This window comes from Scyliorhinus torazame, chromosome 1 (assembly GCF_047496885.1).
Source record: "Scyliorhinus torazame isolate Kashiwa2021f chromosome 1, sScyTor2.1, whole genome shotgun sequence".
In the NCBI taxonomy this organism is placed as follows: domain Eukaryota; kingdom Metazoa; phylum Chordata; class Chondrichthyes; order Carcharhiniformes; family Scyliorhinidae; genus Scyliorhinus; species Scyliorhinus torazame.
In genome coordinates, this window is record NC_092707.1 from 102,621,834 (window position 1) to 102,643,720 (window position 21,887).

The following is a 21,887-nucleotide window of genomic DNA, read 5'->3' on the forward strand; positions in this document are numbered from 1 at the left end:
GGTCCCGGGGAGAGAGGGGTCCGGGTCCCGGGGAGAGAGGGGTCCGGGTCCGGGGAGAGAGGAGACCGGGTCCCGGGGAGAGAGGGGACCTGGTCCCGGGGAGAGAGGGGACGGGTCCCGGGGAGAGAGGGGACCGGGTCCCGGGGAGAGAGGGGACCGGGTCCGGGGAGAGAGGGAGACCGGGTCCCGGGGAGAGAGGGGTCCGGGTCCCGGGGAGAGAGGGGACCGGTTCCTGGGGAGAGTGGAGTCCGGGTCCCGGGGAGAGGGGGGACCGGCTCCCGGGGAGAGAGGAGACCGGGTCCCGGGGAGAGAGGAGACCGGGTCCCGGGGAGAGAGGAGACCGGGTCCCGGGGAGAGAGGAGACCGGGTCCCGGGGAGAGAGGAGACCGGGTCCCGGGGGAGAGACGAGACTGGGTCCCATGGACAGAGGGCACCGGGTCCCGTGGGGAGAGAGGGGACCGGGTCCCGGGGAGAGTGGAGTCCGGGTCCCGGGGAGAGAGGGGACCGGGTCCCAGGGAGAGAGGGGACCGGGTCCCGGGGAGAGAGGAGACCGGGTCCCGGGGAGAGAGGGGACCGGGTCCCGGGGAGAGAGGGGACCGGGTCCCGGGGAGAGAGGGGACCGGGTCCCGGGGGAGAGAGGGGACCGCGTCCCGGGGAGAGAGGGGACCGGGTCCCCGGGGAGAGAGGGGACCGGGTCCCGGGGAGAGAGGGGGACCGGGTCCCGGGGAGAGAGGGGACCGGGTCCCGGGGAGAGAGGGGACCGGGTCCCGGGGAGAGAGCGGACCGGGTCCCGGGCGAGAGAGCGGGACCGGGTCCCGGGGAGAGAGGAGACCGGGTCCCGGGGAGAGAGGGGACCGGTTCCCGGGGAGAGTGGAGTCCCGGGTCCCGGGGAGGGGGGGGGACCGGCTCCCGGGGAGAGAGGAGACCGGGTCCCGGGGAGAGAGGAGACCGGGTCCCGGGGAGAGAGGAGGACCGGGTCCCGGGGAGAGAGGAGACTGGGTCCCATGGACAGAGGGCACCGGGTCCCGGGGAGAGAGGGGACCGGGTCCGGGGAGAGTGGAGTCGGGTCCCGGGGAGAGAGGGGACCGGGTCCCGGGGAGAGAGGAGACCGGGTCCCGGGGAGAGAGGGGAACGGGTCCCGGGGAGAGGGGGGACCGGGTCCCGGGGGAGAGAGCGGACCGTGTCCCGGGGAGAGAAGGGACCGGGTCCCGGGGAGAGAGGGGACCGGGTCCCGGGGAGAGAGGGGACCGGGTCCCGGGGAGAGAGGGGAGAGGGGGACCGGGTCCCGGGGAGAGAGGGGACCGGGTCCCGGGGAGAGAGGAGACCGGGTCCCGGGGAGAGAGGAGACCAGGTCCCGGGGAGAGAGGGGACCGGGTCCTGGGGAGGAGGGGGACCGGGTTCCGCGGGGAGAGAGGAGAGGAGGGGGGACCGGGTCCAGGGGAGAGAGGAGAGCGGGGACCGGGTCCCGGGGGAAAGGAGAGCGGGTCCCGGGGGGAAAGGAGAGCGGGTCCCGGGGAGAGAGGGTCCCGAGGAGATGAGACCGGGTCCCGGGGGAGAGAGGTGACCAGGTCTCTCCCCCCTCACGTCCCCTATTTCTCCCCACCCACGCCTCGCTCTTTCTCCCCCCCCACGCCTCCTCTTTCTCCCCCCCACGTCCCCTCTTTCTCCCCCCCAACGTCCCCCTCGTTTCTCCCCCCCCCACGGTCCCCTCTTTCTCCCCCCCCACGTCCCCCTTTCTCCCCCCGCCAACGTCCCCCTCTTTCTCTCCCCCCCACGTCCCCTCTTTCTCCCCCCGCCCCACGTCCCCTCTTTCTCCCCCGCCCCACGTCCCTTCTTTCTCCCCCCCCAACGTCCCCTCTTTCTCCCCCCCCAACGTCCCCTCTTTTCTCCCCCCCCCACGTCCCCTCTTCCCCCCCACGTCCCCTCTTTCTCCCCCCCCCCACGTCCCCTCTTTCTCCCCCCCCCACCGTCCCCTCTTTCTTCCCCCCCCACGTCCCCTCTTTCTCCCCCCCCAACGTCCCCTCTTTCTCCCCCCCCACGTCCCCTCTTTCTCCCCCCCCACGTCCCCTCTTTCTCCCCCCCCAACGTCCCCTCTTTCTCTCCCCCCCCACATCCCCCTCTTTCTCCCCCCCCCAACATTCCCTCTTTCTCCCCCCCCCAACGTCCCCTCTTTCTCCCCGCCCCCACGTCCCCTCTTTCTCCCCCCCCCACGTCCCCTCTTTCTTCCCCCCCCCCACGTCCCCTCTTTCTCCCCCCCCCACGTCCCCTCTTTCTCCCCCCACCCACGTCCCCTCTTCTCCCCCCCCCACGTCCCCTCTTTCTCCCCCCCCCACGTCCCCTCTTTCTCCCCCCCCCACGTCCCCTCTTTCTCCCCCCCCCACGTCCCCTCTTTCTCCCCCCCCCACGTCCCCTCTTCTCCCCCCCCAACGTACCCTCTTTCTCCCCCCCCCCCACGTCCCCTCTTCCCCCCCCCACGTCCCCTCTTCCCCCCCCACATCCCCTCTTTCCCCCCCCACGTCCCCTCTTCCCCCCCCCACGTCCCCTCTTCCCCCCCCACGTCCCCTCTTCTCCCCCCCCACGTCCCCTCTTCTCCCCCCCCACGTCCCCTCTTCTCCCCCCCCCACGTCCCCTCTCCCCCCCCACACATACCCTCTTTCCCCCCCCACGTCCCCTCTTCCCCCCCCACGTCCCCTCTTCCCCCCCCACGTCCCCTCTTCCCCCCCACGTCCCCTCTTCCCCCCCCACGTCCCCTCTTCCCCCCCCCACGTCCCCTCTTCCCCCCCCACGTCCCCTCTTCCCCCCCACGTCCCCTCTTCCCCCCCCCACGTCCCCTCTTCCCCCCCCACGTCCCCTCTTCGCCCCCCCACGTCCCCTCTTCTCCCACCCCCCACGTCCCTCTTTCTCCCCCCCCCCCCCAACGTCCCCTCTTTCTCCTCTCCCCCCCCCCCCGCTCCCATTTCTCCTCTTCCCCCCCTTCCAGGCATCCCTCTTCTCGCCCCCCCCCTCCTTCCCGGCATCCCCTCTACCCACCATCACCCCAAAAACTACAGAGAGTACTGCAGATGGGTTGAGGTTATTTCACATCACTCCCTCAGCTGCAGCCTGTGAGCTGCTGTTTAATCTTTTCTCACAGTCCATCCCTGTTCCCTTGCTGCAATCTTTAGCAATGTGAAGTCACTGAACTGTGAAGTTCAGATAATGACCGTGGACCTGCGAAGGCTGGTCACTGTCAGAGACACTGAAAACTGGCCCCTCTGCAGAGCTGATTCTGCTGTGTTGCAGGCTCCACTGCACAAAACAAAATCCTTCAACTGCAGTAAGATAAAAGAGTCATCCAATCTGCTTCTGGTATTGACTGGCTGAGGGAGGAATCTCAGCCAAAACAGTGAAATGCCTCCCCTGCTGACACCAAAGACACAGTCCCGGTGAGCTTGAGGCCTTACTCTCACCTCAGTCAGAAGGCGCAGGTTTCGCGCTTTGCTCCGAGACAGTGCATTGAGAGCCATCCAGCCAAATAGGCTGTGGCAGTTCAAAGATCTCAACCCCATATAGGACTATCACCCTGCCTCCCCTCCACCCCTGATCATCCGGTGTAAAGATAGTTACGGACATGGGAGGTTGTCATCTCTTAAGGTGGAAATCCTTCCACAATTTCCCTGTTCTCCTTGGGAAGAATGTTAAAAATATGAGAGGGAAAATCATTGGATTACAGGGTCCGGCAGGGTGTGTGTTTGGTTTTAGTGTTTCGCCAGAGGGCCGTCACTCGACGCAGCACTCAAATTGCCGGCCTGACTTCTAGTGCTGATGTCTCTGGTGTGGAACTGGGAGCCATGACCACCTGATCGAGGTGTGGGTGCTCCCCACGGAACCAGTCTGACATGTGGCACCGCTTTCTTGTGGTATGACTGGAATACTGAGTGGTCCCACTCTCAAATTTGTAAAGTCCCCATTGTTGAGCAAAAACAAAAGCTGATTCTGAGTGAGCGGGTGGGGGGCGGGAACCTTTCAGCTGTTAACTCTCGCTGTCAACCGCAACAGCACAAAGCGGGACTTCACAGTTCACAGGGGAGGACAATGAAGATATTGTTCAAAGTGTTTTCTAAAGTTGGTGGTGTGGGCAGGAGGCGATCTGAGGCACGCAGCGAAACTGAGGAGATGAGTTGTGTGCCTGAGTCCGAGGCAGATGAGGTGAGGCTCGCTACTTCCCAGCTGGTGATGGGTGTTGAGGCAGAAGGTGGAAGGGTTCTGGTGAGGTGAGGTGTATCCACGGTTGAGGAAGGGAGTGAGGCAAAGGAGGTCAGGTATAGCAGGATGTTACCAGGCGGGTTGGGAGGGGGGGTGGGGAGGTAGCGAGGGGGGGGGGGGGCAGGGTGAGGGGGGGTGGGGAGGAGGGGGAGGGGGGGGAGACAGGGTGTGGTGGGGGGGGACAGGCGGGTGTGTGGGGGGGGACAGGGGTGTGGGGGGGGGACGGGGGGTGTGGGGGGGGGACAGGGGTGTGGGGGGGGACAGGGGTGTGGGGGGGGGAACGGGGGTGTGGGGGGGACGGGGGTGTGGGGGGGGGACGGGGGTGTGGGGGGGGGACGAGGGTGTGGGGGGGGGGACAGGGTGAGGGGGGGACAGGGTGAAGGGGGGGAGACGGGGAGCAGGTGGGGGGGGGCAGGGTGGGGAGGGGGGAACAGGGGGAGGGGGCAGTGTGGGGGGGGCTAGGGAAGGGCAGGCGGGGGGGAAGAGGGGGGTACCAGGGGGAGGGGGCAGGGTGGGGGGCGGGGAGAGGGGGGGCAGGGTGAGAGGGGGGACAGGGTGAGACGAGGCCATATGGTCGGTTCCTGATCCTGTTTCTTCTGTTCTAATTATCTAATAATCTTAGTCCATAGTGTTTCTTTTCTCCCCAGTCATAGTCAGTCAGCCACTGCGACGTTTCTAGCAGACCCCCCCTCAAAATAACAGTCATCAAATAAGGCACATAAAAGAGAAGCATATCCATGAATCTTGTCTTAGGCGGCGCAGTGAGTAGCACTGCTGCCTCACGGTGCCGAGGTCCCAGGTTCGATCCCGGCTCTGGGTCACATTCTCCCCGTGTTTGCGTGGGTTTCGCCCCCACAACCAAAGATGTACAGGGTAGGTGGATTGGCCATGCTAAATTGCCCTTAATTGGAAAAAAATGAATTGGGTACTCTAAATGTATTTTTTTAATGAATCTTGTCTGAAATACTAAATGATGAAAACAGGTTAGTATCTCCTGAGTATAAAAAAAATTAAGAGGTGACCTAATTATGCTGGGTTTTTTTAAAGAGTTGGATGGATAGATATGAAAATCTATTTCCCCTGGAGAGAGGAAGGGAATTTCCCGACGAAGGGAAATGTAAACTTAAAATTCATATCATCCATTGGGGAGGATATGTCAGGAAACATCTGAAGCCTTCTTCCTGATGTTGGTGTTCAGGTCAACGTTTCAAAACCAGAACACTTGTCTGGGTAGTCTGAGGGTCTGAATGGCCTCCGGATGTACCTTTGGGTTTCACAAATAGCACAGCTCATTCCACTGGGGACCCAAAAGTCCATTGGCCACAGCATCCCTTTCCCAGTACCTCATCAGCCCCATCCACTGGGCAGCCGTGCCCTGGTTGGAGGCTTCAAACACCCAAAGGCAGCCTGCAGGAAACTGGCTTCCACTCAGCTCGTGAGAGCTGGGATGTGAAGGGGGGGAGGGTGGAGATGATTGGGGTTTAGGGCCAAAAAAAGGACGGGGCAGTGATGTGAGGTGATTGTGGGCGGGGGTGTAGAGGGGTGATTGTGGGCGGGATGGGGAGGGGTGATTGAGGGCGGGGTAGGGAGTGGTGATTGTGGGTGAGGTGGGGAGGGGTGATTGTGGGTGAGGTGGGGGAGGGGTGATTGTGGGTGAGGTGGGGAGGGGTGATTGAGGGTGGGGTAGGGAGGGATGATTGAGGGCGGGGTGGGGAGGGGTGATTGTGGGCAGGATGGGAGGGGTGATTGAGGGCAGGGTGGGGAGGGGTGATGGTGGGGTGGGGAGGGGGTGATGTGGGTGGGGTGGGAGGGGTGATTGAGGGCGGGGTAGGGAGGGACGCGGCAGGAATGGGCAGTGATGCGATGTGAGATGATTGTGGGTGGGGTGGGGAGGGGTGATTGAGGGTGGGGTGGGGAGAGGTGATTGGCGGCAGGGTGGGAGGGGGTGATTGAGGGTGGGGTGGGGAGAGGTGATTGTGGGTGGGGAGGGGTGATTGGGGCGGGAAGGGGTGATTGGGGGCGGGAAGGGGTGATTGTAGGCAGTGTGGTAAGAGGTGATTGTGGGCGGGGTGGGGAGAGGTGATTGTGGGCGGGGTGGGAGGGGTGATTGTGGGCGGGGAGGGGGTGATTGTGGGCGGGGAGGGGTGATTGTGGGCGGGGAGGGGTGATTGTGGGCGGGGAGGGGTGATTGTGGGCGGGGAGGGGTGATTGTGGGCGGGGAGGGGTGATTGTGGGCGGGGAGGGGTGATTGTGGGCGGGGAGGGGTGATTGGGGCGGGGAGGGGTGATTGTAGGCGGGGTGGGGAGGGGTGATTGAGGGCGGGGTGGGGAGGGGTGATTGTGGGCGGGGGGTGGGGAGAGGTGATTGTGGGCAGGGTGGGGAGAGGTGATTGTGGGCGGGGTGGGGAGGGGTGATTGGGGGCGGGGAGGGGAGAGGTGATTGTGGGCGGGGTGGGGAGAGGTGATTGTGGGCGGGGTGGGGACGGGTGATTGAGAGCGGGGGTGGGGAGGGTGATTGACGGTGGGGTGGGGTGGTGAGGGGTGATTGGGGGCGGGGAGGGGTGATTGGGGCTGGGAGGGGTGATTGTGGGCGGGGTGCGGCAGGAAGGGGTGGGGAGGGGTGCGGCAGGAAGGGGGCGGGGAGGGGTGCAACAGGAAGGGCTGGGGAGGGGTGCGGCAGGAAGGGCTGGGGAGGGGTGCGGTAGGAAGGGCTGGGGAGGGGTGCGCAGAAGGGCTGGTGTGGGGTGCGGCAGGAAGGGCTGGAGAGGGCTCCGGCAGGAAGGGCTGGGGAGGGCTCCGGCAGGAAGGGGTGGTGTTATCCCCTGTCCTCTTTGCTTCTCTCCTTGTTTGCGGTTTGGTCCTCTCTTGTGGCAAGTCGTCTTAAGAACATAAGAAACTAGGAGCAGGAGTAGGCCATCTGGCCCCTCGAGCCTGCTCCACCATTCATGAGATCATGGCTGATCTTTTGTGGACTCAGCTCCACTTTCCGCCTGAACACCATAATCCTTAATCCCTTTATTCTTCAAAAAACTATCTATCTTTATCTTAAAAACATTTAATGAAGGAGCCTCTACTGCTTCACTGGGCAAGGAATTCCATAGATTCACAACCCCTTTGGGTGAAGAAGTTCCTCCTAAACTCAGTCCTAAATCTACTTCCCCTTATTTTGAGGCTATGCCCCCTAGTTCTGCTTTCACCCCGCCAGTGGAAACAACCTGCTCGCATCTATCCTATCTATTCCCTTCATAATCTTATATGTTTCTATAAGATCCCCCCTCATCCTTCTAAATTCCAACGAGTACAGTCCGAGTCTACTCAACCTCTCCTCGTAATCCAACCCCTTCAGCTCTGGGATTAACCTAGTGAATCTCCTCTGCACATCCTCCAGTGCCAGTACGTCCTTTCTCAAGTAAGGAGACCAAAACTGAACACAATACTCCAGGTGTGGCCTCCACTAACACCTTATACAATTGCAGCATAACCTCCCTTGTCTTAAACTCCATCCCTCTAGCAATGAAGGACAAAATTCCATTTGCCTTCTTAATCTCCTGTTGCACCTATAAACCAACTTTTTGCGACTCATGCACTAGCACACCCAGGTCTCTCTGCACAGCAGCATGTTTCAATATTTTATCATTTAAATAATAATCCCTTTTGCTGTTATTCCTACCAAAATGGATAACCTCACATTTGTCAACATTGTATTCCATCTGCCAGACCCTAGCCCATTCACTTAGCCTATCCAAATCCCTCTGCAGACTTCCAGTATCCTCTGCACTTTTTGCTTTACCACTTATCTTAGTGTCGTCTGCAAACTTGGACACATTGCCCTTGGTCCCCAACTCCAAATCATCTATGTAAATTGTGAACAGTTGTGGGCCCAACACTGATCCCTGAGGGACACCACTAGCTACTGATTGCCAACCAGAGAAACACCCATTAATCCCCACTCTTTGCTTTCTATTAATTAACCAATCCTCTATCCATGCTACTACTTTCCCCTTAATGCCATGCATCTTTATCTTATGCAGGAACCTTTTGTGTGGCACCTTGTCAAAAGCTTTCTGGAAATCCAGATATACCACATCCATTGGCTCCCCGTTATCTACCGCACTGTTCATGTCCTCAAAATTCCACTAAATTAGTTAGGCACGCCCTGCCCTTTATGAACCCATGCTGTGTCTGCCCAATGGGACAATTTCCATCCAGATGCCTCGCTATTTCTTCCTTGATGATAGATTCCAGCATCTTCCCTACTACCGAAGTTAAGCTCACTGGCCTATAATTACCCGCTTTCTGCCTACCTCCTTTTTTAAACAGTGGCGTCACGCTTGCTAATTTCCAATCCTCCCGGGACCACCCCAGAGTCTAGTGAATTTTGGTAAATTATCACTAGTGCATTTGCAATTTCCCTAGCCATCTCTTTTAGCACTCTGGGATGCATTCCATCAGGTCCAGGAGACTTGTCTACCTGTAGCCCCATTAGCTTGCCCATCACTTCCTCCTTGGTGATAACAATCCTCTCAAGATCCTCACCTGTCATAGCCTCATTTCCATCAGTCACTGGCATGTTATTTGTGTCTTCCACTGTGAAGACCGACCCAAAAAACCTGTTCAGTTCCTCAGCCATTTCCTCATCTCCCTTCTCATCCTTTAAAGGGACCAATATTTACCTTAGCCACTCTTTTTTGTTTTATGTATTTGTAGAAACTTTTACTATCTGTTTTTATATTCTGAGCAAGTTTACTCTCATAATCTATCTTACTCTTCTTTATAGCTTTTTTAGTAGCTTTCTGTTTTCCCCCTAAATATTTCCCAGTCCTCTAGTCTCCCACTGATCTTTGCTACTTTGTATGTTTTTTCCTTCAATTTGATACTCTCCCTTATTTCCTTAGATATCCACGGTCGATTTTCCCTCTTTTACCGTCCTTCCTTTTTGTTGGTATAAACCTTTGCTGAGCACTGTGAAAAATCACTTGGAATCTCTACTGTACCTCAACTGTTTCACCATAAAGTCTTTGCTCCCAGTCTACCTTAGCTAGTTCTTCTCTCATCCCATTGTAATCTCCTTTGTTTAAGCACAAAACACTAATGCTTGATTTTACCTTCTCACCCTCCATCTGTATTTTAAATTCCACCATATTGTGATCGCTCCTTCCGAGAGGATCCCTAACTATGAGATCCTGAATCAATCCTGTCTCATTACACAGGACCAGATCTAGGACCGCTTGTTCCCTCATAGGTTCCATTACATACTGTTCTAGGAAACTATCGCGGATACATTCTATAAACTCCTCCTCAAGGCTGCCTTGACCGACATGGTTAAACCAATCGACATGTAGATTAAAATCCCCCATGATAACTGCTGTACCATTTCTACATGCATCAGTTATTTCTTTGTTTATTGCCTGCCCCACCATCATGTTACTATTTGGTGGCCTATAGATTACTCCTATCAGTGACTTTTTCACCTTACTATTCCTGATTTCCACCCAAATGGATTCAACCTTATCCTCCATAGCACCGATGTCACCCCTTACTGTTGCCCGGATGTCATCCTTAAATAACAGAGCTACACCACCTCCCTTACCATCCACTCTGTCCTTCTGAATAGCTTGATACCCTGGGATATTTAACTCACAGTCGTGACCATCCTTTAACCATGTTTCCGTAATGGCCACTAAATCATAGTCATTCACGATGATTTGCGCCATCAACTCATTCACCTTATTCCGAATACTACGAGCATTCAGGTAAAGTACACTTATGTTGGCTTTTTTGCCTCTGTTCTGAATCTTAACACCTCGATCAGTAACCTCTCCTAAGTTATATTTCCTCTTAACCTTTCTCCTAATTTTCCTTGTCGTTGAACCCATATCTTCATGTAACAACCTGCTGCGTCGCTTACCATTAATTTTTTCACTTCCCGTTTTATTCCTTTTAGTATTCCAGGTCCTATTCACTGAGCTCCCCTCAGTCACTGTACCTTGTACTGTCGCCCCTTTTGATTTTTGACTATGGCTTCTCTGCCTTACACTTTCCCCCTTACTGCCTTTTGTTTCTGTCCCTGTTTTACTACCTTCCAACTTCCTGCATCAGTTCCCATCCCCCTGCCACATTAGTTTAAACTCTCCCCAAGGACATCGGTTACAGTCCCCTGCCCAGGTGCAGACCGTCCGGTTTGTACTGGTCCCACCTCCCACAGAACCGGTTCCAATGTCCCAGGAATTTGAATCCCTCCCTCTTGCACCATCTCTCGAGCCACGCATTCATCCTCTCTATCCTGACATTCCTACTCTGACTAGCTCGTGGCACTGGTAGCAATCCTGAGATTACTACCTTTGAGGTCCTACTTTTTAGTTTAACTCCTAACTCCCTGAATTCAGTTTGTAGGACCTCGTCCCGTTTTTTACCTATATCGTTGGTGCCTATGTGCACCACGACAGCTGGCTGTTCACCCCCACCCCCCAGAATGTCCTGCAGCCGCTCCAAGACATCCTTGACCCTTGCACCAGGGAGGCAACATACCATCCTGGAGTCTCGATTGCATCCGCAGAACTGCCTGTCTATTCCCCTTACAATTGAGTCCCCTATCACTATAGCCCTGCCATTCTTCTTCCTGCCCAGCTGCGCAGCAGAGCCAGCCACGGTGCCATGAACCTGGCTGCTGCTGCCTTCCCCTGGTGAGCCATCTCCCTCAACAGTATCCAAAGCGGTATATCTGTTTTGCAGGGAGATGACCGCAGGGAACGCCTGCACTGCCTTCCTACTCTTGCGGTCTTTTGGTCACCCATTTTCTATCTCCCTCATTACCTTTCACCTGCGGTGTGACCAACTCCCTAAACGTGCTATCCACGACGTCCTCAGCATTGCGGATGCTCCAAAGTGAATCCATCCGCAGCTCCAGAGCCGTCTAGCAGTGTAACAGGAGCTGCAACTGGACACACTTCTTGCACGTGAAGTAGCCAGGGACAGTGGATGTGTCCCTGAGCTCCCACATCGCACACGAGGAGCATGACACGGGTCTGAGATCTCCTGCCATGTCTTAAACCTTCGGTTAACTTCAACAACTACAATTCCCCCCCCCCCCCCCCCCCCCCCCCCCCCCCCCCAAAACAAAAACAACAAAGAAAAAATAAATAACTATACCAATGAAAAGAAAACAAAAAACTACTTACCCGTCACTTACCAGGGATAAAAAGCACTTCCTCCCCACCCAGCTTCAAATTCCCACCTAGATTCAAATTCCCAAACTCACTCTGCTGTCTCACTCTGGCTCTGTCTTCTCTGGCTCACTGGGGGAACTCACTGGGAGTGAGCTACAAGTTGCTCTTTTTAAATTGGCCTGAGTTGACTCCCCTCCCCCACCTGCTTTTAGATCAAAGTAGATTAAAGTGACTGACACTTAACTGCCAACCAGTTATGTGAGTGGGTGGGACAGCCCTTGTTAACCTACACTGCACATCTACACTGTCCTCTGGCACATCCCTCGCTGCAGGAGCTGTCTTCGGGATTGTGGAGCTTGCCAGTATTCAGTGAGCTCTCTTTGTTTTTCAGTACATCGCAGTGCACATTGTGCCTGACCAGATCCTTCACTTCGGAGGATCCTCTGAACCCTGTGCTCTTGGGAGCCTCTCCAGCATTGGCAAAATCGGCAGTAAGCAGAACAAAACCTACTCAAAAGTGCTGTTTGATCTGGTAAACAAGCACCTACATATTTCTCCTGACAGGTATGGCTGGCTGATTGGGTGTGGGGGATGGGGTAGGGGGTAGATGAAGGTGGTTCATTTGCCCAGTGTTGACCGGCCACTCGGTCTGGTTGATTGTTGGTGAGTCTCCCCAGCTATGCTGATCCACACTGACTGACTGGCAGCTGCCTGAGTTCGCACTGCTCCGAACACGCTGCTTTTGCTGCAGTCAGTCTGTTTGAAAGGTTTGTGGGAAGGCAGTTAATTAAAGCTGGTAGAGATCAGTCGTGGCTTCATAGAGCGGTCACACGGTTTGCGTGAATAACACTGAATGCACTGACACACGTCCAGTAACCCTCGTCTGAGAAGGCTGGTCTCCGAGCTAAGAGCCTGCAGTAAGTGAGATGATTAAAGGAATTGACAGGGTACAGCCATAGAATCCTTACAGTGCAGAAGGAGGCCATTTGGCCCATCGGGTCTTCACAAACCCTCCAAAAGAGCACTCTACCTAGGTCTACTCCCCCGCCCTATCCCCATACCCTAACCTGCACATCTTTGGACACTAAGGGGCAATTTAGCATGGTCAATCCACCTAATCTTTGCACTGTGGGGGGAAAAAACTGGAGCACCTGGTGGAAACCCATGCAGACACTAGGAGAAGTGCAAACTCCACACCGGCAGCCACCCAAGGCTGAAATGAAACCCGGGCCCCTGGCGCTGTGAGGCAGCAGTGCTAACCACTGTGCCACCGTGCTGCCCAATACATGTACAGAAACTATTCACAGTAAAGCTGCTGGAAATCTGGAACTCTTCCCACCTTCTGGGTACTGGGATTCAGGTGTCATGTTCAATACTGGGTTTCTTGTTTGGTAATGTTATACTGGAAGGGGAGGAAATGGGATTGTGGTACAGATAGGGCACAATCTAATTGAATCATGTAACAAGCTCAAAACGGCTGGATGGCCTCCTCCTGATCCTCGACAAGAAGATTCAACTGCTCATTGATTCAGCAATTTCAGATCCCAACCACACCCTGGTTTTCTCAGACAGCTCGTCCTGGAAATGATCTTGATGTGAGTTTCATTGTTTCCGCCATGTCGCAGACCTCCCCTTTCACTATTTATTTTCCTCTGCGCCAGCCAGCTCCCACCCCAATTTCACAGGTTCTGTATTTGCTTAAACCATGTTAGACCTGTAACAATTTCCAGTTCTTTTTTTTCCAATTAAGGGGCAATTTAACGTGAACTATTCACCTACCCTGCACATCTTGTTGGGTTGTGGGGGGAGAATGTGCAAACTCCACACGGACAGTGACCTGGGGCTGGGATCAGACCTGGGTCCTCGGTTCCCTGAGACAGCAGTGCTAACCACTGCGCCACCATGCCACCCATAACAATTTCCAGTTCTGACAAAAGATCACTGACCTGAAACCAACAATTTCACTCTGCACAGATACCTCCAAAACTGCTGAACGTTTTCACCATTTTGTGATGTTAATTCAGACTTGTAGTATCCACAGTATGGTGTTTTTTGTGTTGGGGACAGGCCCGGGCCTGAATTATTCAGAGGGTTAGATCGGTCACTGATTAGGCTGGCGGAATGGAACGGAGCCTGGTTTGGTCTGTGCATTGGAATGGGGCCTGGCCTGGATGGAGTGTTGGAACGCGGCCTGGCTTGGTCTGAGCATTGAAACGGGGCCTGGCTTGGTCTCAGCATTGGAACGGGGCCTGGCTTGGTCTGAGCATTGGAATGGGGCCTGGCTTCTTCTGAGCGTTGGAACAGGGTCTGGCTTGGTCTGAGCATTAGAACGGGGCCTGGTTTGGTCAGAGTGTTGGAACGGGGCCTGGTTTGGTCAGAGTGTTGGAACGGGGCCTGGTTTGGTCAGAGTGTTGGAACGGGGCCTGGTTTGGTCAGAGTGTTGGAACGGGGCCTGGTTTGGTCAGAGTGTTGGAACGGGGCCTGGTTTGGTCAGAGTGTTGGAACGGGGCCTGGTTTGGTCAGAGTGTTGGAACGGGGCCTGGTTTGGTCAGAGTGTTGGAACGGGGCCTGGTTTGGTCAGAGTGTTGGAACGGGGCCTGGTTTGGTCAGAGTGTTGGAACGGGGCCTGGTTTGGTCAGAGCGTTGGAACGGGGCCTGGTTTGGTCAGAGTGTTGGAACGGGGCCTGGTTTGGTCAGAGTGTTGGAACGGGGCCTGGTTTGGTCAGTGTTGGAACGGGGCCTGGTTTGTTCAGAGTGTTGGAACGGGGCCTGTTTTGGTCAGTGTTGGAACGGGGCCTGTTTTGGTCAGAGTGTTGCAACAGGGCCTGGTTTGGTCAGAATGTTGGAACGGGGCCTGGTTTGGTCAGAGTGTTGGAACGGGGCCTGGTTTGGTCAGAGTGTTGGAACAGGGCCTGGTTTGGTCAGAGCGTTGGAACGGGGCCTGGTCTGGTCAGAGCGTTGGAACGGGGCTGGTCTGATCAGAGCGCTGGAACGGGGCCTGGTCTGGTCAGAGTGTTGGAACGGGGCCTGTTTTGGTCAGAGTGTTGGAACGGGGCCTGGTTTGGTCAGAGTGTTGGAACGGGGACTGGTTTGATCAGAGCGCTGGAACGGGGCCTGGTTTGGTCAGAGTGTTGGAACGGGGCCTGGTTTGGTCAGAGTGTTGGAACGGGGCCTGGTTTGATCAGAGTGTTGGAACGGGGACTGGTTTGATCAGAGTGTTGGAACGAGGCCTGTTTTGGTCAGAGTGTTGGAACGGGGCCTGTTTTGGTCAGAGTGTTGGAACGGGGCCTGGTTTGGTCAGAGAGTTGGAACGGGGCCTGGTTTGGTCAGAGTGTTGGAACGGGGCCTGTTTTGGTCAGAGTGTTGGAACGGGGCCTGGTTTGGTCAGAGTGTTGGAACGGGGCCTGGTTTGGTCAGAGTGTTGGAACGGGGCCTGGTTTGGTCAGAGTGTTGGAACGGAGCCTGGCTTGGTCAGAGTGTTGGAACGGGGCTTGATTTGGTCAGTGTTGGAATGGGGCCTGGTTTGGTCAGTGTTGGAACGGGGCCTGGTTTGGTCAGAGCGTTGGAACGGGGCCTGGCTTGGTCAGAGTGTTGGAACGGAGCCTGGCTTGGTCAGAGTGTTGGAACGGGGCCTGATTTGGTCAGTGTTGGAATGGGGCCTGGTTTGGTCAGTGTTGGAACGGGGCCTGGTTTGGTCAGAGTGTTGGAACGGGGCCTGGTCTGGTCAGAGCGTTGGAACGGGGCCTGGTCTGGTCAGAGCGTTTGAACGGGGCTGGTCTGGTCAGAGCGTTGGAACGGGGCTGGTCTGGTCAGAGCGTTGGAACGGGGCCTGGTCTGGTCAGAGTGTTGGAACGGGGCCTGGTTTGGTCAGAGTGTTGGAACAGGGCCTGGCTTGGTCAGAGTGTTGGAATGGGGCCTGGTCTGGTCAGAGCGTTGGAACGGGGCTGGTCTGGTCAGAGCGTTGGAACGGGGCCTGTTTTGATCAGAGTGTTGGAACGGGGCCTGGTTTGGTCAGAGTGTTGGAACGGGGCCTGTTTTGGTCAGTGTTGGGACGGGGCCTGGTTTGGTCAGAGTGTTGGAACGGGGCCTGGCTTGGGCAAAGTGTTGGAACGGGGCCTGTTTTTCATAGAATTTACAGTGCAGAAGGAGGCCATTCGGCCCATCTAGTCTGCACCGGCTCTTGGAAAGAGCACCCTACCCAAGGTCAACACCGCCACCCTATCCCCATTACCCAGTAACCCCACCCAACATTAAGGGCAATTTTGGACACTAGGGGCAATTTATCATGGCCAATCCACCTAACCCGCACATCTTTGGACTGTGGGAGGAAACCGGAGCACCCGGAGGAAACCCACGCACACACTGGGAGGATGTGCAGACTCCGCACAGACAGTGACCCAAGCCAGAATCGAACCTGGGACCCTGGAGCTGTGAAGCAATTGTGCTATCCACAAGGCTACCGTGCTGCCCGTTTTGGTCAGAGTGTTGGAACGGGGCCTGGTTTGGTCCTAGTGTTGGAACGGGGCCTGGTTTGGTCAGAGTGTTGGAATGGGGCTTGGCTTAGTCAGTGCCGAACTGTTTTCAGGGCCTTTGTATTGCTTATTTGCTAACGGTTTTCCCTTGTCTCTTCACAGGATGTACATCGTTTTCCAAGACCTGGAGCCTGCTAATGTTGGCTTCAATAGCGGCACCTTCGCTTAGGTTCTGATGCAGATCTTTCCTGAATGATCACTGTATTAAAAATGTGGTTTGTGTCTTCATCAGTCTTAATGGCCTCTGAACCAGAGAGATGATTCATGAAATTATGTCTAATTTCTGTATTAACAATAAAATAGATTCATCAAATATCTGTATGTGTTTATCAGAGGCTGTTGAAAACGTGTGTACTTTTGTTACAAGGGGTGTTTATTTTGATTGATCCCTAAGGTTTGATGTTTGAAAGCATGGGAAAACTTGGGCTCTTCAGCCTTTAAAGGGGGGGGTGGGTTCTGTGAGGTGATCTTATCAAGGCATGCAAGATCACAAGAGAAGGGAAAGTATAAAAATGGGATATTACAATCACTTAAATGGGGAAAGTAGGACAAAGGGACACAAGCTCAAACTAGCAGGTGGTAAATGTAGGTGTGACATTGGGAAATTGAGGGACCAGTTCACTCATGACTAAATGGCTAATATATAATTCAGAATGACACCAACAACGCAAATAGACTTGCGGTCTACTTCCTTGCCTTGACCCTGAAAGGGGAAAACAATGGCAATCCACCACTGACAATCACAGAATTGTTACAGAGCAAAAGAAGGCCATTCGGCCCATCGTGTCTGCACCGCCTATCCAAATGAGCATCATGATTTACTGACATTCTCCTGCCTTTTCCCCATACCCCTGCACATTGTTTTTATTCAAATCATCTAATACCTCCTTGAGCACTTCGATTGAACCTGCCTCTTCCAGACAAAGCGTTCCAGACTCAAACCGCTCATTGTGTTAAGTTTTTTCTCATTACATTTACTTCTTTTGCAAATCAATTTAAAACTGTGCCCTTGCACTTTTGATCCATTTCTCCCTATCTACTCTGTCCAGCCCCCTCATGATTTGGAACATTTCTATCAATTCCCTTCTTAACCACCACCTTTCCAAGGAGAATGATCTCGACCTCTCTATCCTCAGAAGTGAAGTTTCTCATCCCTGGAACTATTCTTGTAAACCTCTTCTGCACTCTCACTAATGTGTTCACATCCTTTCTATAGTGTGGCACCCAGAACTGTACACAATATTCCAGATGAGGTCTAACTTGTGTCTTTGTATAAGTTCAGCACAGCCTCCTTGCCCTTTTACTCTCTGCCCCTATTAATAAAACCCAGAATACTATATGCTTTATTAACTGCTCTCTCCATCTGTCCTTCCACCTTCAATGATCTATCCACAGATACACCCAGGTCCCTCTGCTCCTGCACCCTCTAAGGAATTGTTTCCCCTTATTGTCTCATGTTCATCCTATCAAAATGCATTACCTCCACTTCTCCGTATTGAACTTCATCTGCCACCTATCTGCCCACTGCACCAATTTGTCTATGTCCTTTTTAAGTTCTACACTGTCCTCTTCATGGTTTACAATACTTCCAAGTTTTGTATCATCCTCAAACTTTGAAACTGTCCTCTGCATGCTAAGATCTAGAACATTAATATATATCAGGAAAAGCGAGGGTCCCAATACCGATTTCTGGGCAACACCACTACAAACCTCTTCCAGCATACAAAATATCCATTGACTTTTACTCTCTGCTTCCTGTTATTCAGCCAATTTTGTATCCACGTTGCTACTGTCCTTTTATTCTATGAGGTATAACTTATTTTCACAGGTCTGTTGTGTGGCACTGTATCGTATACCTTCTGAAAGTCCATGTACACCACATCAACAGCATTACCCTCATCAACCCAATCTGTCACCTTAAAAAAACTCCCAAGTTATTTAAACAAGATTTCCCTTTAGAAATCCATGCTGGTGGCTTCCGGTGGCGGCATGTAGAGGGCAAGTTACATGTTGGGTGGCTCCCGCTTGAGAATTATTTTTAAGATGTTTGAAGTCCAGTCCCGGGGCTAAATTTTGGAGGATAGAAGAAGGAAAGATAGAAATTCACTAAAGGATGCGAAAAGGGCTCTGAGCAGCATCTGGAAAGAAGGGAGGAAACAAGGGTTTGCCGCCGAGTGAGAGGGCCAGCAAAAGTGCTGGCAAGATGGTGGATGGTGGGGCCACACTGCTTACGGTGGAAAAGATGACAGAGGTGATGGCTGTGGAGCTGGAGAAACGGTTTGTGAGGCATGAGGAGGTGGCAGTCGCACTGAAATCATTGGTGGAGGAGGCAATCGCCCCTGTGAGGGTAGCTGTAGCAAAGGCATCAGCCGAGGTGAGAGCAGGGCGAGAAGATGAAAGAAGTGGAGGCGGCCGTGTTGCAGCACAGCGACCAGCTCACCTCGATGGGGGATGAGCTGTGGAGGGTGGTGGAAGCCAACAGGGCTTCGAGCAAAGCTCGAAGATTTGGAGAACGCTCGAGGTGGCACAATCTAAGAATTATAGACTTGCCCGAAGGGGCAGAAGGCCCGAGGCCAACGGAATACTTCGCTGAGTTGGTGGTTGGGGGGGGGGGGGGAGGATCCCTCTTGTTATGAACTGGACCAAGCTCATCGGTCGTTAGGGCCGAAATATCTGCTTCCGTAAATACCATGTGAAGGAGAGGGTATTCAGGTGGGCTGGTGCTAGAGTTAGGATATACCGGGACTCGACGGTGGAGTTGGCAAAGAGATGAGCTGCGTTTGGCTGGGTTAAGCGACACTGTACACCAAAGGGGTATGATTTGGTATGGTATACCTGGCGAAGCTGAGGGTGACATACAACACCAAGGATTTTTATTTCGAAACCGTGGAGGCGTTCATGAAGGCAGACGGCTTGGGACAGGAGTGAGGAGTGGAGCTGGAAGAGATGTGGACTGTGATTGGGGAGCTGGAAAATGTATGGCATTCTTTGTTGCGACGGTTAAATGTAATTTGATTGGGTTGTCTGGGTTGGATTGTTTTTCTTTTTCCCCGGGACTGAATGGGAAGGAACAAAATGCCTTGGGGGAGTGGAGGGCACCCGCACTAGCTAACTAAAGTCGGCTAGTGAATGGAGGTGAGGTGGGAGGAGGGCTGTGGATATTGGAGCCTTGTTAGGTTTCAATGGGCCTACGAGGCAAGCGGGCGGGCGGGGGGGGGGGGGGTTGCGGATCAATACTGGGTGAGGTTTCGAGACAAAGTACAGGGGGAATTCTGGGAGGGGGAGGGGGTTCGATGTTAACAATGGATAGGGACAGGCCAGGCTTATGGGGCAGGGCCCGGTGGTATGATGATGATGGATAAGAAGGGTGGGTGGGAGACCCCCAGTTAGGATAGTAATGTGGAACGTGAGGGGGTTGGGAGGTCCAGTCAAGAGGTCAAGAATGCTTACGCATCTTAAAAGCTTGAAGGCTGATGTGGCAATGCTGCAGGAGACGCACTTGAGGGTGAAGGACCAGGTGAGACTTAGAAAGGGCTAGCCAGGATTTGATGGAAGGGCTCGAGGGGTAGCGGTGCTGGTCAGCAAAAGGGTACGGTTCCAGATGGAGATGGTGGTTGCAGATCAGGGGGGTAGATATGTGATTGTGACAGGGGCACTGGAGGGGAGGTTAGTGGCGCTAGTTAGTGTATATAGTCCCAATTGGGATGATGTGGGATTCCTGAAGAAGGTGTGTGGGGCCATCCCCGACTTGGACTCACATGAGCTGATAGTGGACTGGAACCTTGTGCAGGAGCCAAGCTTGGACAGATCACGGCCACGCTCGCTGGTCCCGTCAGGGGAGGCGAAGGCGTTGGCTGGGCTAATGGTGGCAATTGGTGGACTCTTGGATGTTATTGCACCCGAGGGAACAGAAGTACTAATTTTTCTCCGCGGTCCATAAGGTATACTCGCAGATCGACTTTTTTGTGGTGGGGAAGGTGCTGCTTGGTGGGGTTAAGGTGTCAGAGCACTCGGCAATTGCAATATCAGATCATGCTCCTCATTGGGTGGATACGGTTCTGGAGAAGAGTAGTACAGAGGCCGGGGTGGAAATTAGATGTGGAACTGTTGGAGGATCGAGGGTTCTGTGACAAAATTGAAAAGGTAATTGAGGAATATGTAGGTGCATTTCCAATTTTGTCACAGAACCCTCGATCTTCCAACAGTTAAATCTAGACAAGCATGAGTATTTTGTGGTGTCTTGGGTGGGGATGGGGTGGGGGAGGGAGGGGCTGCCATTCCGTAGGGCAGGGACGCACTGTAGATACCTGGGGGTGCAGGTTGCTCAGGTTTGGGGGGGCTCCGTATTTCTAGTTTGGTGGGGAGGATCAAGGATACATTGCATGTCTTGTTCTGTGAAGCTGTTATCTGCGGCTGTTGAGATACTCTCTATACATACCCACGCTTGGGTCTCATGAGACAGTTTACAGGGAATGTGGCTTGTTCAGCCATTTTGTGTCTTTAATATCACAAAATAGCTAACAGCCATTTTGTGTCTTTTCTGATATTAACAGCATTGTGTACACACTATCTATTTCTACAAATTGCCTCTTCTAAACAGGCATCTAAGCCAATGAGTACCTTTTGTCTCATCAGAGCTATTCAAAAGTAATATAGGAGCACAAATGTAGTTACAGGGCCAGCTATAATTTATATCATAGTCTAGTATCAGAAAATGCACTCCATCACTTCCGGTTGCGGCAGGGATGAGCTAGCCGCACGTTTCGGCGGCTACAGCTCCAGCGGAACTTCGGGCTCTTTTAAGAGCCCCAACGGAGACTTTGACGGCCGAAAAACCCGGTGCGAGGCACGAGGGAAGGGAGTCCCCCCCGAAAGACGGAGGGAAAAAACGGCGGCGGCGGCTGCAGCCCGAAGAATCGGCAACCAGAAGGTCAGAGGGAGTGGAACAAAATGGCGGCGGAGAAACCACAGGTGACATGGGGGCCTGAGCAGGACGAGGTGGTGAGATGGTGCGTGGACCTGCTGAAGAAGGAGGTAATGACCCCGTTGTTACAGGCAATTGAGGGGCTTAAGGAGACTTTAAAGACCCAGGAGACGGAACTTCGCGTGGTGGAGCAGAAGGTGTCAGGTATTGAGGACGAGGTCCTGGGCCTGGCGGTCAAGACTCAGACGCACGAGGCACTTCATAAAAAGTGTGCTGACAGGATTGAGGCCCTTGAAAATGGAGCGCGAAGGAAGAACCTTAGGATACTAGGTCTCCCGGAGGGTGTGGAAGGAGTGGACTGTGGAGCGTACGCAAGTAAGATGCTGAGCTCACTGATGGGTGCTGAGGCCCCTGCGGGCCCCATGGAGGTGGAGTGGCAAATCGGATCCCGGCGAGAAGACCAAAAGCGGGAGAACCACCGAGGGCGATAATCGTGCGATTCTACCGCCTTAAGGACAGAGAAGAGGTCCTGAGATGGGCTAAAAAGGTGCGGAGTAGCAGATGGGAGAATGCGGTGGTAAGGATCTACCAGGATTGGAGTGCGGAGGTGGCGAGAAGGAGGGAGAGCTTCAACCGAGCCAAAGAGGATTTGCACAAAAGGAAGGTGAAGTTTGGGATGCTGCAGCCGGCAAGACTATGGGTCACGCATCAGGAGAGACACTATTATTTCGAGACGGCGGAGGAAGCATGGTCCTTCATCAATGAAGAGAAACTGGACCGGAACTGAGGGACTGATGCTGCAGGGAACTGTTATTGTTGTTATTATTGTTTTTGTTAATGGGATGGTGAAAGTTAATCGAGAAGTAAACGGGGAAGGGGGGAGACACTGGGGAAATGTGGGCGCTGGTGAGGGGGGAGAGGCGGGACATAGTCGGAGAATGGGGAAGGAGAGGGGGAGGGGAAAGGGAGCTGCGCCATAAGAGGCGGGTCAGGTAAAGGGATGTTCCCGCGCCAGAAAGAA

General features: G+C 54.4%; 1 protein-coding gene across 3 annotated transcripts in view; it reads left to right on the top strand.

Moving 5' to 3' along the window:
• LOC140410629 (macrophage migration inhibitory factor-like) overlaps positions 1-16,276 on the top strand; it is a 33,216-nt gene extending 16,940 nt beyond the window's left edge. For 2 of the 3 annotated variants that reach the window (XM_072498988.1, XM_072498980.1), the window contains exons 2-3: positions 11,802-11,974; positions 16,045-16,276. In XM_072498988.1, the coding sequence (XP_072355089.1) occupies positions 11,802-11,974; positions 16,045-16,111 (240 nt within the window). In that variant the 3' untranslated portion in view covers positions 16,112-16,276. Of the gene's footprint in view, positions 1-4,018; positions 4,189-11,801; positions 11,975-16,044 lie in introns of those variants that run through there. The other variant, XM_072498969.1, reaches the window with a different exon arrangement.
• Positions 16,277-21,887: the final 5,611 nt, after the last annotated feature.